The sequence below is a fragment of the Ranitomeya imitator genome, chromosome 3, assembly GCF_032444005.1.
Source record: "Ranitomeya imitator isolate aRanImi1 chromosome 3, aRanImi1.pri, whole genome shotgun sequence".
NCBI lineage: Eukaryota > Metazoa > Chordata > Amphibia > Anura > Dendrobatidae > Ranitomeya > Ranitomeya imitator.
In genome coordinates, this window is record NC_091284.1 from 261,803,509 (window position 1) to 261,818,716 (window position 15,208).

General features: G+C 45.2%; 1 protein-coding gene across 1 annotated transcript in view; it reads right to left on the reverse strand.

Moving 5' to 3' along the window:
* Positions 1-10,040: 10,040 nt before the first annotated feature.
* The window catches only part of LMOD1 (leiomodin 1), a 42,612-nt gene continuing 37,444 nt past the window's right edge, over positions 10,041-15,208 (reverse strand). The window contains exon 3 of the mRNA XM_069756421.1: positions 10,041-10,745. Coding sequence (XP_069612522.1) covers positions 10,719-10,745 — 27 coding nt within the window. The 3' untranslated portion in view covers positions 10,041-10,718. The remainder of the gene's footprint in view (positions 10,746-15,208) is intronic.

The following is a 15,208-nucleotide window of genomic DNA, read 5'->3' on the forward strand; positions in this document are numbered from 1 at the left end:
CATAACGTTTGTGCAGCACTATAAGGGGCAAATGACTATACGGAGCATCTTATGGGGCCATAACGTTTGTGCAGCACTGTAAGGGGCAGTGTCTGTACGGAGCATCTTATGGGGCCATAACGCTTGTGCAGCACTATAAGGGGCAAGTGTCTGTACGGAGCATCTTATGGGGCCATAACGCTTGTGCAGCACTATATGGGGCAAGTGACTGTACGGAGCATCTTATGGGGCCATAACACTTGTGCAGCACTATAAGGGGCAGTGTCTGTACGGAGCATCTTATGGGGCCATAACACTTGTGCAGCATTATAAGGGGCAAGTGACTGTACGGAGCATCTTATGGGGCCATAACACTTGTGCAGCACTATAAGGGGCAGTGTCTGTACGGAGCATCTTATGGGGCCATAACACTTGTGCAACATTATAAGGGGCAAGTGACTGTACGGATCATCTTATGGGGCCATAACACTTGTGCAGCACTATATGGGGCAAGTGACTGTACGGATCATCTTATGGGGCCATAACGCTTGTGCAGCACTATAATGGGGCAAGTGACTGTACGGATCATCATATGGGGCCATAACGCTTGTGCAGCACTATAATGGGGCAAGTGACTGTACGGAGCATCTTATGGGGCCATAACGTTTGTGCAGCACTATAAGGGGCAAGTGACTATACGGAGCATCTTATGGGGCCATAACGTTTGTGCAGCACTATAAGGGGCAGTGTCTGTACGGAGCATCTTATGGGGCCATAACGCTTGTGCAGCACTATAAGGGGCAAGTGTCTGTACGGAGCATCTTATGGGGCCATAACGCTTGTGCAGCACTATATGGGGCAAGTGACTGTACGGAGCATCTTATGGGGCCATAACACTTGTGCAGCACTATAAGGGGCAGTGTCTGTACGGAGCATCTTATGGGGCCATAACACTTGTGCAGCATTATAAGGGGCAAGTGACTGTGCGGAGCATCTTATGGGGCCAAAACACTTGTGCAGCACTATAATGGGGCAAGTGACTGTACGGATCATCTTATGGGGCCATAACGCTTGTGCAGCACTATAATGGGGCAAGTGACTGTACGGAGCATCTTATGGGGCCATAACGTTTGTGCAGCACTATAAGGGGCAAGTGACTATACGGAGCATTTTATGGGGCCATAACGTTTGTGCAGCACTATAAGGGGCAGTGTCTGTACGGAGCATCTTATGGGGCCATAACGCTTGTGCAGCACTATAAGGGGCAGTGTCTGTACGGAGCATCTTATGGGGCCATAACGTTTGTGCAGCACTATATGGGGCAAGTGACTGTACGGAGCATCTTATGGGGCCATAACACTTGTGCAGCACTATAATGGGCAGTGTCTGTACGGAGCATCTTATGGGGCCATAACACTTGTGCAGCATTATAAGGGGCAAGTTACTGTACGGATCATCTTATGGGGCCATAACACTTGTGCAGCACTATATGGGGCAAGTGACTGTACGGATCATCTTATGGGGCCATAACGCTTGTGCAGCACTATAATGGGGCAAGTGACTGTACGGAGCATCTTATGGGGCCATAACGTTTGTGCAGCACTATAAGGGGCAGTGTCTGTACGGAGCATCTTATGGGGCCATAACGCTTGTGCAGCAGTATCAGGGGCAGTGTCTGTATGGAGCATCTTATGGGGCCATAACGTTTGTGCAGCACTATAAGGGGCAAGTGACTATACGGAGCATCTTATGGGGCCATAACGTTTGTGCAGCACTATAAGGGGCAGTGTCTGTACGGAGCATCTTATGGGGCCATAACGCTTGTGCAGCACTATAAGGGGCAGTGTCTGTACGGAGCATCTTATGGGGCCATAACGCTTGTGCAGCACTATATGGGGCAAGTGACTGTACGGAGCATCTTATGGGGCCATAACACTTGTGCAGCACTATAAGGGGCAGTGTCTGTACGGAGCATTTTATGGGGCCATAACACTTGTGCAGCATTATAAGGGGCAAGTTACTGTACGGATCATCTTATGGGGCCATAACACTTGTGCAGCACTATATGGGGCAAGTGACTGTACGGATCATCTTATGGGGCCATAATGCTTGTGCAGCACTATAATGGGGCAAGTGACTGTACGGATCATCTTATGGGGCCATAACGTTTGTGCAGCACTATAAGGGGCAGTGTCTGTACGGAGCATCTTATGGGGCCATAACGCTTGTGCAGCACTATAAGGGGCAAGTGTCTGTACGGAGCATCTTATGGGGCCATAACGCTTGTGCAGCACTATATGGGGCAAGTGACTGTACGGAGCATCTTTTGGGGCCATAACACTTGTGCAGCACTATAAGGGGCAAGTGACTGTATGGAGCATCTTATGGGGCCATAACGCTTGTGCAGCACTATATGGGGCAAGTGACTGTGCGGAGCATCTTATGGGGCCATAACGTTTGTGCAGCACTATAAGGGGCAAGTGACTATACGGAGCATCTTATGGGGCCATAACGTTTGTGCAGCACTATAAGGGGCAAGTGACTATACGGAGCATCTTATGGGGCCATAACGTTTGTGCAGCACTATAAGGGGCAAGTGACTATACGGAGCATCTTATGGGGCCATAACGTTTGTGCAGCACTATATGGGGCAAGTGACTGTATGGATCATCTTATGGGGCCATAACGCTTGTGCAGCACTATATGGGGCAAGTGGCTGTGCGGAGCATCTTATGGGGCCATAACACTTGTGCAGCATTATATGGGACAAGTGTCTGTATGGAGCATCTTATGGGGCCATAACGCTTGTGCAGCACTATATGGGGCAAGTGGCTGTGCGGAGCATCTTATGGGGCCATAACACTTGTGCAGCATTATATGGGACAAGTGACTGTACGGAGCATCTTATGGGGCCATAACGCTTGTGCAGCACTATATGGGGCAAGTGGCTGTGCGGAGCATCTTATAGGGCCATAACATTTGTGCAGCACTATAAGGGGCAAGTGGCTGTACGGAGCATCTTATGGGACCATAACGTTTGTGCAGCACTATAAGGGGCAAGTGACTATATGGAGCATCTTATGGGGCCATAACACTTGTGCAGCATTATATGGGACAAGTGTCTGTATGGAGCATCTTATGGGGCCATAACGCTTGTGCAGCACTATATGGGGCAAGTGGCTGTGCGGAGCATCTTATGGGGCCATAACGTTTGTGCAGCACTATAAGGGGCAAGTGGCTGTATGGAGCATCTTATGGGGCCATAACGTTTGTGCAGCACTATAAGGGGCAGTGTCTGTACGGAGCATCTTATGGGGCCATAACACTTGTGCAGCACTATAAGGGGCAAGTGACTATACGGAGCATCTTATGGGGCCATAACACTTGTGCAGCACTATCAGGGGCAGTGTCTGTATGGAGCATCTTATGGAGCCATAATACTTGTGCAGCACTATATGGGGCAAGTGACTATACGGAGCATCTTATGGGGCCATAACACTTGTGCAGCACTATCAGGGGCAATGTCTGTATGGAGCATCTTATGGAGCCATAACGCTTGTGCAGCACTATATGGGGCAAGTGGCTGTGCGGAGCATCTTATGGGGCCATAACGTTTGTGCAGCACTGTAAGGGGCAAGTGGCTGTATGGAGCATCTTATGGGGCCATAACGCTTGTGCAGCACTATATGGGGCATGTGGCTGTACGGACCATCTTATGGGGCCATAACACTTGTGCAGCACTATAAGGGGCAAGTGACTATACGGAGCATCTTATGGGGCCATAACACTTGTGCAGCACTATCAGGGGCAGTGTCTGTATGGAGCATCTTATGGAGCCATAATACTTGTGCAGCACTATATGGGGCAAGTGACTATACGGAGCATCTTATGGGGCCATAACGCTTGTGCAGCACTATAATGGGGCAAGTGACTGTACGGATCATCTTATGGGGCCATAACACTTGTGCAGCACTATATGGGGCAAGTGACTGTATGGAGCATCTTATGGGGCCATAACACTTGTGCAGCATTATAAGGGGCAAGTGGCTGTGCGGAGCATCTTATGGGGCCATAACGTTTGTGCAGCACTATAAGGGGCAGTGACTGTATGGAGCATCTTATGGGGCCATAACGCTTGTGCAGCACTATATGGGGCAAATATCTCTATGGAGCATCTTATGGGGCCATAACGCTTGTGCAGCACTATATGGGGCATGTGGCTGTACGGACCATCTTATGGGGCCATAACGCTTGTGCAGCACTATATAGGGCAAATATCTCTATTGGGCATCTTATGGGGCCCTTATTACCCTTTATGCAGGATTATATTGGGCATATTTTAATATGGAGCATCTAATGGGGTCCATCAAACTTTATGGAGCATTATATGGGGCTCCTGATTCAATATGGATATTCAAAAACACTTAACCTACTGATGTCTCAATCAATTTTACTTTTATTGGTATCTATTTTTACTTTTGAAATTTACCGGTAGCTGCTGCATTTTCCACCCTAGGCTTATACTCGAGTCATTAAGTTTTCCCAGTTTTTTGTGGCAAAATTAGGGGGGTCGGCTTATACTCGAGTATATACGGTAACTGGATTTGCGCTGCTACATTTTTGTTTTGTTTTTTATAAAACTCCGGGGTCAAGTGCCGGCCCCCCTCCTTCCTGCCCCCCCTCCAGCAGGGACTGTGTGGGGGTGCGCCATTTTTCCGTTCGCCTCAGGCAGCAGAGAGGCTAGGTTCACCCCTCTATATTGAGCCCATAATACTGTATGGAGAACTATATTGGGTGTATAATGTTGTATGGAGGACTAAATGGGGCCCACAATACTGTATGTAGGACTATGTAGTGCCCGTAATTCTGTATGAAGGACTATGTGGTGTCCATATACTGTATGGAGGTCTGTGTGGTGCCCATAAAACTGTATGGAGGACTATACAGTACTGTCCAGTCTGAAATGATAAGTCTGCAGTCAGTGCTGTGCACTGTGAGGATTCGCCGGTTTCTGAGCTATTGTAGAATTTGCAATAGATATCCCTCATGTAATATAAGAAGTGAAATCTTTGACATTGTACTATACCTATATTTCTCTGCCGTATCTGTGCGTCATGAATTGTTTTGCCCGGGACCCATGAAAAGCTGTAGTCGGCCCTCAAGAAACACATCAAGATGAACGCCAGCTGCAGCTGTGACAAGGTGCTCTGCTCTGTGACAGGCCGCGCACTGACGTCACATAAGTGATGTTATGTGGCCACCTGCCTATCCGAGGCTGGACAATGACGCCTGCAGCCTTTATTTTGCCGGCGGCCTTTCAACGTTACTGCTATGTGACGTCAGTGCGCGGCCTGTCACAGAGCAGAGTTCTCTGTTACAGCTGCAATCGGCAGGCATTTTAACGACCACGCTTAATATGGAGTTGCAAGAGGACGCCGGGGAGAGCAGGAAGCTAAGAGAAAAAATTTTTTTTTCCCCTCTGAGATTGGGCAGGGTAGTGGACCAAGGTGCTGACATAGGGGCCCAGGATGAGGACATTATTAAAGTGAACATAGGGCCTAGATTAGGGTCATTGAATAAAGGAGCCCAGGATGGGGACCATATTAAAAGGAACCTGTCAATTCCCCCCCCCTCTTCCCGCTGTTTTTAACTAAAAGAGCGACCTTGTGCAGCTCTAATGCTGCATTCTGTCAAGGAGGCTCTTTTATTTGGGGTCCCTTCCAGCAAAATATTTGTTTTTTTAATTAGCCCGCCATACCTGTAGTCTGTCCGGGGGGCATGTCTTTTCCCCCCGGACACAAACGCCTCCCAGCCATCATTCGGCCCCTCCGTGCGCCGCCTCCTGTGCCTTCATTAACGTCCCTGGTGTGTGCGCTGTAAGTTCCATTTTCGGGCATGTGTAATTTGCGCTGCCCTTTGACTCACATCACATGATGGGAACTTACAGCGCAGGCGCCAGGGATGTTAATGAAGGGAGAGGAGGCGGCGCACGGAGGGGCCGACTGATGTTCGGGGGGGAAAAGACAGACTACAGGTATGGCGGGCAAATTAAAAAAAACGAATATTGCCGCGTTGGAAGGGACTCCAAATAAAAGAGCCACCTTCACAGAATGCAGCATTAGTGCTGGACAAGGTGGCTCTTTTAGCTAAAAATGCCAGGGGGGGGTGACAGGTTCCCTTTAAAGTGGATATTGGGGTCCAGGATGGGGCAACATAGGGGCCTAAAATGTGGACATTAAAAAAAGGGGCACAGGATCTTGGATTATTATTATTAAATAAAAGGGTGATATCATTATGGTATGGGGTCAGGATGAGGAACATACATTGTTGATTTATGGTGGCAAGTGGGGGACATAATTACTGTAGGGGCCAATCAGAGGACATTATTACTGCTGTAATATAATTTAGTTTTATGGATATTCCATTGGGTGGAACAAAAGGGGGTCCTGTTTCTGTGCAGAGCGGCACTGTCATTTTTTTTTCTTCATCGGCGCAGGCGCCGGCGGCACCATCTTGGAGGCTTTTTTTTTAATGAAATGACATATCATCAAATAAATTAATTTAATACACATTACACATGCGATCATGCTACAGGTGATTTTTCTTCTACTATATATAATATTCATTATGTAAACTAGGGGGACCAGTGACCTGTGATAAGTCATACAGTTGAATATGTAAGCAGATCGCCACATGAAGCCCCCCCCCTCCCCCCCCTTTCCTACATGCCTCCCTGGTGTACGAATGTATCATTAACTCAAAACTGAAAATAAAGATTACACAACAACCACAAGACGGATTTCATGAACCAAGATACCATTTTAATCAGCACAATCCTGCTGACAGGTTCCCTTTAAGCAAGTTGAAGATGAAATGATCTCTAAAAGGCCTAAAGTTAAAGATGACACATTTCCTTTGTATTTTAGGCAAAATATATATATATATTTTCATCTTTTACAGTGCCTTGCGAAACATAAAGATACCAAATGTAAATTTTTGGTAAAGAATCAACAAGTGGAACACAATTTTGAAGTTGAACGAAATTTATTGGTTATTTTAAATTTTTGTGGAAATTCAAAAACTGAAAAGTGGGGCGTGCAATATTATTCAGCCCCTTTACTTTCAGTGCAGCAAACTCACTCCAGAAGTTCATTGTGGATCTCTGAATGATCCAATGTTGTCCTAAATGCCTAATGATGATAATCAAGTCTCCGTATAAATGCAACTGCTCTGTGATAGTCTCAGGGTTCTGTTTGAAGTACAGAGAACATCATGAAGACCAAGGGACACAACAGGCAGGTCCGTGATACTGTTGTGGAGAAGTTTAAAGCCGGATTTGGATACAAAATGATTTCCAAAATTGTAAACATCCCAAAGAGCACTGCGCAAGCAATCTTATTGAAATGGAAGGAGTATCATACCACTGCAAATCTACCAAGACCCGGCCGTTCCGCTAAACTTTCGTCTCAAACAAGGAGAAGACTGATCAGAGATGCAGCCAAGAGGCCAATGATCACTCTGGATGAACTGCAGAGATCTATAGCTGAGGTGGGACAGTCTGTCCATAGGACAACAATCAGTCATACACTGCACAAATCTGGCCTTTATGGAAGAGTGGCAAGAAGAAAGCCATTTCTTAAAGATATCCATAAAAAGTGTCATTTAAGTTTGCAACAAGCTACCTGGGAGACACGCCAAACACGTGGAAGAAGGTGCTCTGGTCAGATGAAACCAAAATCGAACTTTTTGGCAACAATGCCAAACTGTCATGATCCGTTCCAGGGTTTATTCCTGTCTGCCCTTTTTCCGGGCGGATCATGTGAAGGGTTAACTTTGCTCTGCCTCATTCTGGGTTCAGGTTTGCTATTTAGCTCCCCTGAATCTTATCTTGATGGCTGTGTCAGCTATAGTTCTGCCTACCTGACTCTGGTAGCTCTTGATTTGTCCTGCTGTGAACCTTGACTTGTCCCGTGTCTGTTAACTCCCTCTGTCTGCCCTTTGCTAACGTTTCTCTGATTGGCTGTTTGATTCTCTGGTACCTGACTTGGCTCGTATTTCGGACTCGCTTCTGTTTTCTGACTCTGTCGTATCCGTTTTTGACCGCTGCTGAATGTTTTGGCTTGTTCTGACCACGTTTACTGCTTATCCCTTGTACTTCAACTTCCGATTGTATTTTGACCCGGCTTGTCTGACCACTCTCTCGCCACTTGGTGGCGCCTGTGATGCTTCTCTGTGTATGTAGTCTCACTTCTCTCTCAAGCTCCCTCTGGTGGAGGCTGCGTTATACTGCACTGCAGCAGCTTGACACAAACGATATGTTTGGCGTAAAGGCAACACAGCTCATCACCCTGAACACACCATCCCCACTGTCAAACATGGTGGTGGCAGTATCATGGTTTGGGCCTGCTTTTCTTCAGCAGGGACAGGGAAGATGGTTAAAATTGATGAGAAGATGGATGGAGCCAAATACAGGACCATTCTTGAAGAAAACCTGTTGGAGTCTCCAAAAGACCTGAGACTGGGACGGAGATTTGTCTTCCAACAAGACAATGATCCCAAATATAAAGCAAAATCTACAATGGAATGGTTCACAAATAAACGTATCCAGGTGTTAGAATGGCCAAGTCAAAGTCCAGACCTCAATCCAATCGAGAATCTGTGGAAAGAGCTGAAAACTGCTGTTCGCAAAAGACCTCCATCAAACCTCACTGAGCTGGAGCTGTTTGCCAAGGAAGAATGGGAAAGAATTTCAGTCTCTCGATGTACAAAACTGATAGAGACATACCCCAAGCGACTTGCAGCTGTAATCGCAGCAAAAGGTGGCGCAACAAAATATTACGTTAAAGGGGCCGAATAATATTGCACGCCCAACTTTTCAGTTTTTGAGTTTCCACAAAAATTTAAAATAACCAATAAATTTCGTTCAACTTCACAATTGTGTTCCACTTGTTGTTGATTCTCCACCAAAAATTTACATTTGGTATCTTTATGTTTGAAGCATGATACGTGGGAGAAGGTTGAAAAGTTCCAGGGACCCGAATACTTTCGCAAGGCACTGTACATTTTAAAATTTACAAAAAGGAATTAATAGCATTCTGAACCTGCCCTGTATCGGCACTTAGATCCCCACTGCAGGGAGAAAATTAACTTTATTCCTCCCTGTAACGTTTGGGTGTCAATCACAGGGAGTGGTGTCGGCGCGGGTTCAGTCACCGTTCTGTGTATATACAGAGTGATGGCTGTAACTGCGACCCCCGTCACTGACCAACAGCAGCTCATCATTAGAGCTGGCTGCCAGTCAGGGGTCGCAGTTACAGCCGCCGCTCTCTATACACAGATGACGCCACCCCCCGTAACTGACACCCAAACGTTACAGGGCGGAATAAAGTTAATTTCCTCCCGGCAGTGTGGGTCTAAGTGCCGGTGCACGACATGTACAGAACCCTATAAAGCTGCAGATTACCTCCGTATCTGCAGGTTAATAGCTTTTTTTCCTGCGACAGGGTCCCTTTAAAATCTCCTGCATCTTGCCCTGTATTTCAAGTTCAATTTAGTTTTGCAAATAAAGGACAGGGTGCATAATTTATGCCATGAAGATGAAGCATGCTTTGATCTTTGGTAAGTCTATACAAACATAAAATTCTGACTATGCTGACGAGCTGAACATGAGAGCCACAAACTATGTACGGTATAACTAACAGGTATTAAATTACTCAGGCGTAATATGATCTTTTTTAAGGTACAGATCACTGCTATCATGAATAATTAAACTCTGCTTGCTTCATCTCTCATCTTTCAGAGCCATTCTAAAAAGTGAGCAGAAAGAAGAGTCTTGTAGTGTACAGTCAATGTTCTTCTTCTGTAGTTACGACTTGTTATGTAGATGGCCTTCGCTTTGTCTCCGCCGTTCCTTCTTCCGCCCTCCCTTACCCTGAGAACAAGTAACGAGTTGGACCGATTTCCATATATGGAAAATTGAAGCATAAAGTATCTTTGGCCAGTCGGAGAGATTTGCAGAGCCAGAAAAACACATCATAGGGAAACTTGCAGGGCAAACGAAGTTCTCATGCATAGCTAACGTTTATTAAGCTTTAAACAATCTGTTTCACAATAGATTTACAGTCAGTCAAAAAAATAGATCTGTGCGAATAAAGCATCTTAAATAAGAGTGATACTCAGTACCTATCTATATGTTCTCACACAGCTTTCGCGCCATGTATCTGTTAACCAGCTCACAATGGAGAGGGGAACAGAGGAAAGTGCTTCATGCACTTAGTGGCAGGGAAAATAGGGGTTTTTTTTGTACAACAAATTGTGATTCACCATTTACTGTGGGTGTTACAGTATATAAAAGAATGGCAAAGTCCAGGTTAAGACAACAGGGACAAGTTAATTACAAAAGAGACCTTCAAAACGGGCTTCAGTTATATGCAATAATCATACATACAGGAAGAGTTCTTGAAAAATTCCCATTCCTCACTAATCCCTTATTGATCCCAGTAAGTTATTAGTTCTATTATCAAATTCCCAGTAGGTAAAATTGTGTCTTGTCACTGCAAAGGTTGATCTAGGGGACATGTAAACAGCCAATCAGTCACATTGAATGCTTTCATTTGGAATGTTGGCTATGGAGGATTGCAGTTGGACCCTTAGGCAAGTGAAATTATTGCTGCAATGACAGACGTGGATGTAGAAGCATAAGACGAATCTGCTTGTTGTTCAAGCATGAGCCTTTTTTTTTACTTCAGCCATTTGGGCACTTCCACCTAAAAAAAAAAAAAAAAAGTCAATAATCTGTTGCAAACAACATTGGTCTAAGATTTTAAAAGGAAATTCATCATTAATTTCAGTTTCACTAACTAAAAATAAGCGTGCAAATGGGGCAATTAATTAAGTCTGGAGAAACTCATGGAACACAGTGATCTGCATAATGATGTTGGGAGAGATAAGGACTGGGGAAGTAAAGGGGAAATTCTCTGATGGACAATTGCTCCCTAAATGCTAATTGTCCCTGATAAAATAAAAAAACACATACTCACCTCTAGGACCAGAGCTGTTCCAGCAATATTAGGGCCCTGTCTCCCAGTGTTCAAGTGACATTCATATGCCAAGTACCACTGCTGCCAACGAGCAGCCGCTAATCAGTTGCGGCCTTCACACTTCTGTGAAACAGTAACCATTCCATCTGACAGAAATGTGAAGGCTGCAGCTAATCAATGGCTTATGATTGGCTGTAGCCAGTGGTGTACTGCTAATAGCGGCAGACCACTATGTACTATGGGGTATGTGAGTTGGGCAATCAGCTGCAACTCAGATTCACCAAGCTGTTGCACAACTCTTAGGGTAAATAGTATATAGCAGCTAGAAGAGTACAACCCAATAGTAATAAAACATAACTTTTACTGATTAGATTAAAAATGGACAAACAAAACAAAACACATATCAAAATAAAGTGCTCTTGCCGAAAACTGTGCTCTAATAAAAAACTGGTTTGATCTCACCAATTATGGATGAAGGGCACCCACACAGGTAATACAGGGTCCCAGGGAGGGTCCACGGTAGTAGGGTAAGGTAGAAGAGATGGGGACCTTTTCCCTAAACCCCTGTTGTGCCCCAGCAATGACTCCTGTCCTCACAAGGACAGGCCCCAGATGAGCCCTACCATGGACACCCCCAACATGTAAAGTATGATAGACGCCTCGCCTGGGCCTACATTATACTATAAGAGGGGGCTGCATTATACTATATGGGGGCTGCATTATATTCTATGGGAGGGCTGCATTATACTATAAGGGGGCTACATTATCTATATAGAAAAATGAGTGTATGTGTGTGTGTATCAGCCATGCCCACTCCACATAGCCCCAACCAATCACTAAGCATCTTTCATTTCACCAGAGCTGTTTAAAAGAAGCTGAGCTGTAATTGTTTGCTATGAGAAGCAGTTTTCCTGGCAAACAGTTGTGGTAACTGAGGCCTATTATATGGAATTTCTATGGTGTTATCGTCCTTCTGTAAAGTTGGAAATAACACAATTTATTACCGTGCCGACACAGACCACCCTCAGACACAAACTGCAGGGGGAGCCCAGAATCAGGAACTTCTCTTTGTCTGGCATGAAGCATCCTCATTAACTTAAAACTTCAAACACAGATTAAAAAAAGAAACCCAAGACGGATTTCTCCCACCCGGGTATCATTTTAATCGGTGTAACAGCGCCAACCTGACGATGTTGGCTCTGACGGGATCATGTGGGATATTATGGGTAGTAGTTCGGTGGCTCTGGCTGATGGGATGATTGGGATAGTAGTCTGGTGGCTCTGGCTGACGGGATGATGTGGGAAATCTGTTTATCTTTGCATCGGAAGGAAAAACCAAAAATGTTGTTTACCAAAAAGCTTGAATGAGTTGAAAATAAAATACTATCAATATTTGGGTAATCATTTAGTTAATTGGTGCTGCAAATCTGTAGTGTTGAATATATGATGTGAAATGTTTTAATGTGCAATATAATCATTATAATTATAATTTGTTACAACTAACCACAGTTACTATGTCTGGGTAACGCCGGGCTCTTCAGCTAGTATTCTATAAGGGGAACTACATTCCATGAGGGGGCGGGGCACATTATATTCTATGAGGGGGGCTGCATTATATTCTATGCGGTGGCTGCATTATACCCTGGTATGGCTGCATCATACTCTATCGAGGACTATGGGCAGTGCATTATACCATGTGTACTACATGGGACCTGCATTATACTGTATTAAGGAATATGGGGAATGCATTACACTATATGAAGAACTATGGGGTGCATTACACTATGGGGAATGCATTGTACTATATGGAGGACTACGGGAGGTGCATTATACTATATGGAGGACTATGAGGTGTTTATTATACTGTATGGAGGACCATGGGGAATGCAGAATACTATATGAAGAACTATGAGGAGTGTATTATACTATTTGAAGGACTGAGGAGTCTATTGTAATATATGGAGGACTATGGGATACATTATACTATCGGGAGGGCTATGGGGTGCATTACACTATATGGAGGACTTTGGGGAATGTATTATATTATATAGAGAACTATGGGGATTGTACTATACTATAAGGAGGACTATGGGAAGTGTATTATATTATATGGAGGACTATGGGGAGTGTATTATACTATATGGAGGACCTTGGAGTGTGTACTATACTATATGGAGGACTGTAGTGCACATTATACTAGGTGGAGCGCTATGGGGTGTGTATTATATTATGTGGAAGACTATGGGGTGCATTATACCAGACAAGCAAAATGCTGCCTATTCATCAAGTGATTGGATTGGTCATGCCGGAACAAAAATCATTGTTTTCAGCAGCACAGAGAAAACTGAAGATATGCTGCTGATAACTTGATACTGCATGGGGACAGATTGATCTATTAGTGATCATTCTCTCTCCTTCATTGTTCCTCAGCCGGTGTAAAGAGGCTGGGAAACAAGTGTCGAATGACTTCAATATTGTTGATCACACTCATTTAGCGGCCTGAGATCAGCGCATGTAAATACAACCGAAATGCTTATGTGTGATGTGCAATATGTTAGCATTCGGGGCCCCATTTAAAACTTTTGCCCAGGGCTCCACTTTGCCTAAAACCTGAGCACAGCAAGTGTGATGAAAGCCAAAATTGTGCCTGCTTTGCAGAGCCTCAGTCCACACACTGTATAGACCAGTGCAGCACATTGGGGATTGGGGCTAGGTAAATATTTTTTCATTTGGTCAGTCAGTACTTGTGGGGGAACTTGTAATGTGTGCAAGGAAACTGGCGGCATCATACTGTGGTAAGGGTCACTGTTGCCAAAACTCATAATGAGTGGGGGGCTGTAAGGACTTGAAACTGTGGAAGGGCCTGTGCGGTCCATCATACTGTATCGGGAAGCCATGAGGTCATCATTTGGTATGGGGTTGTGAGAGCCATCACATTGTGTGATGGTCTCATACTGTATGGGAGTCTGTGGGGTCATACAGAGTGGAGTGCCTGTAGGGGGAAATCATACTATATGTGGTAAACACTGAGGCGTCATTGTGCGAGGGCCAACATACTTCAAGGAAGGGATTATTCAAACAAAGAAAAATATGGTGCTGCACAGCCTCACTCCTTGGAGTAAATCAATCGCGGTGGGTGGAAAAAATCTGACTTCAGCAATGGAGGTGCTCACATGGAAAACAGATACACGTGTTATAAGTGTGAAGAGAAATATGTGGCAGCACTCACCAAACTTCGTGTGGTCCAGTCCTTTATTTAAGACATAAAAAATACAGCTTCACGGCCCGAGGGAGTGCAGATGGGAGGGAGGTGAGCAGGGAACGTCGACGGCCGTTTCGCGCTGATCCAAGCGGACCCGTAGAAGCGCTTGGATCAGCGCGAAACGGCCGTCGTCGTTCCCTGCTCACCTCCCTCCCATCTGCACTCCCTCGGGCCGTGAAGCTGTATTTTTTATGTCTTAAATAAAGGACTGGACCACACGAAGTTTTGTGAGTGCTGCCGCATATTTCTCTTCACACTTATGATACTTCAAGGAAGGTCTGTGGTGACATCTTACTGTGTTTGGAGGCCATCATACTGTGTGTAGGGGAACATCATACAGTGTTGAACATCATACGGTGTTGGGGGCTGTGAGTGAGGTATTATACTGTGTTGGGGGCAGTTTGTGGGAATTATACTTTGTTGGGAGCACTCTGGGATTCGTTGTACTGTACGTGTAGAGCGGTTTTATGGGGGCAATCAAATTGTCCTCGGGAACTGGAGGGGTATCCTCTTGTGTGTTGAGGCGTATTTTTTTGGCATCATAGTCTATGGGGGCTGTTGTGAATTCTGTGGCTGAATTCACTCCTGTGGTCACAAGTGGTACTGCAGCTTCTGAGCTTCCTCCCTCAGGTGTTCTGGTGAGCTCGTTAACTGCTTCATTACTTAACTCCGCCTGATGCTGCTATCCTTGCTCCTTGTCAATGTTTCAGTGTTGGATCTGAGCTTCTCCTGATTGTTCCTGTGACCTGCTGCTCTGTATAGCTAAGTGCTTTTTGCTTTTTTGTTGCTTTTTTTCTGTCCAGCTTGTCTTTTGTTTTGCTGGAAGCTCTGAGACGCAAAGGGTGTACCGCCGTGCCGTTAGTTCGGCACGGTGGGTTTTTTTTTGCCTCCTTTGCGTGGTTTTGCTTTAGGGTTTTTTGTAGACTGC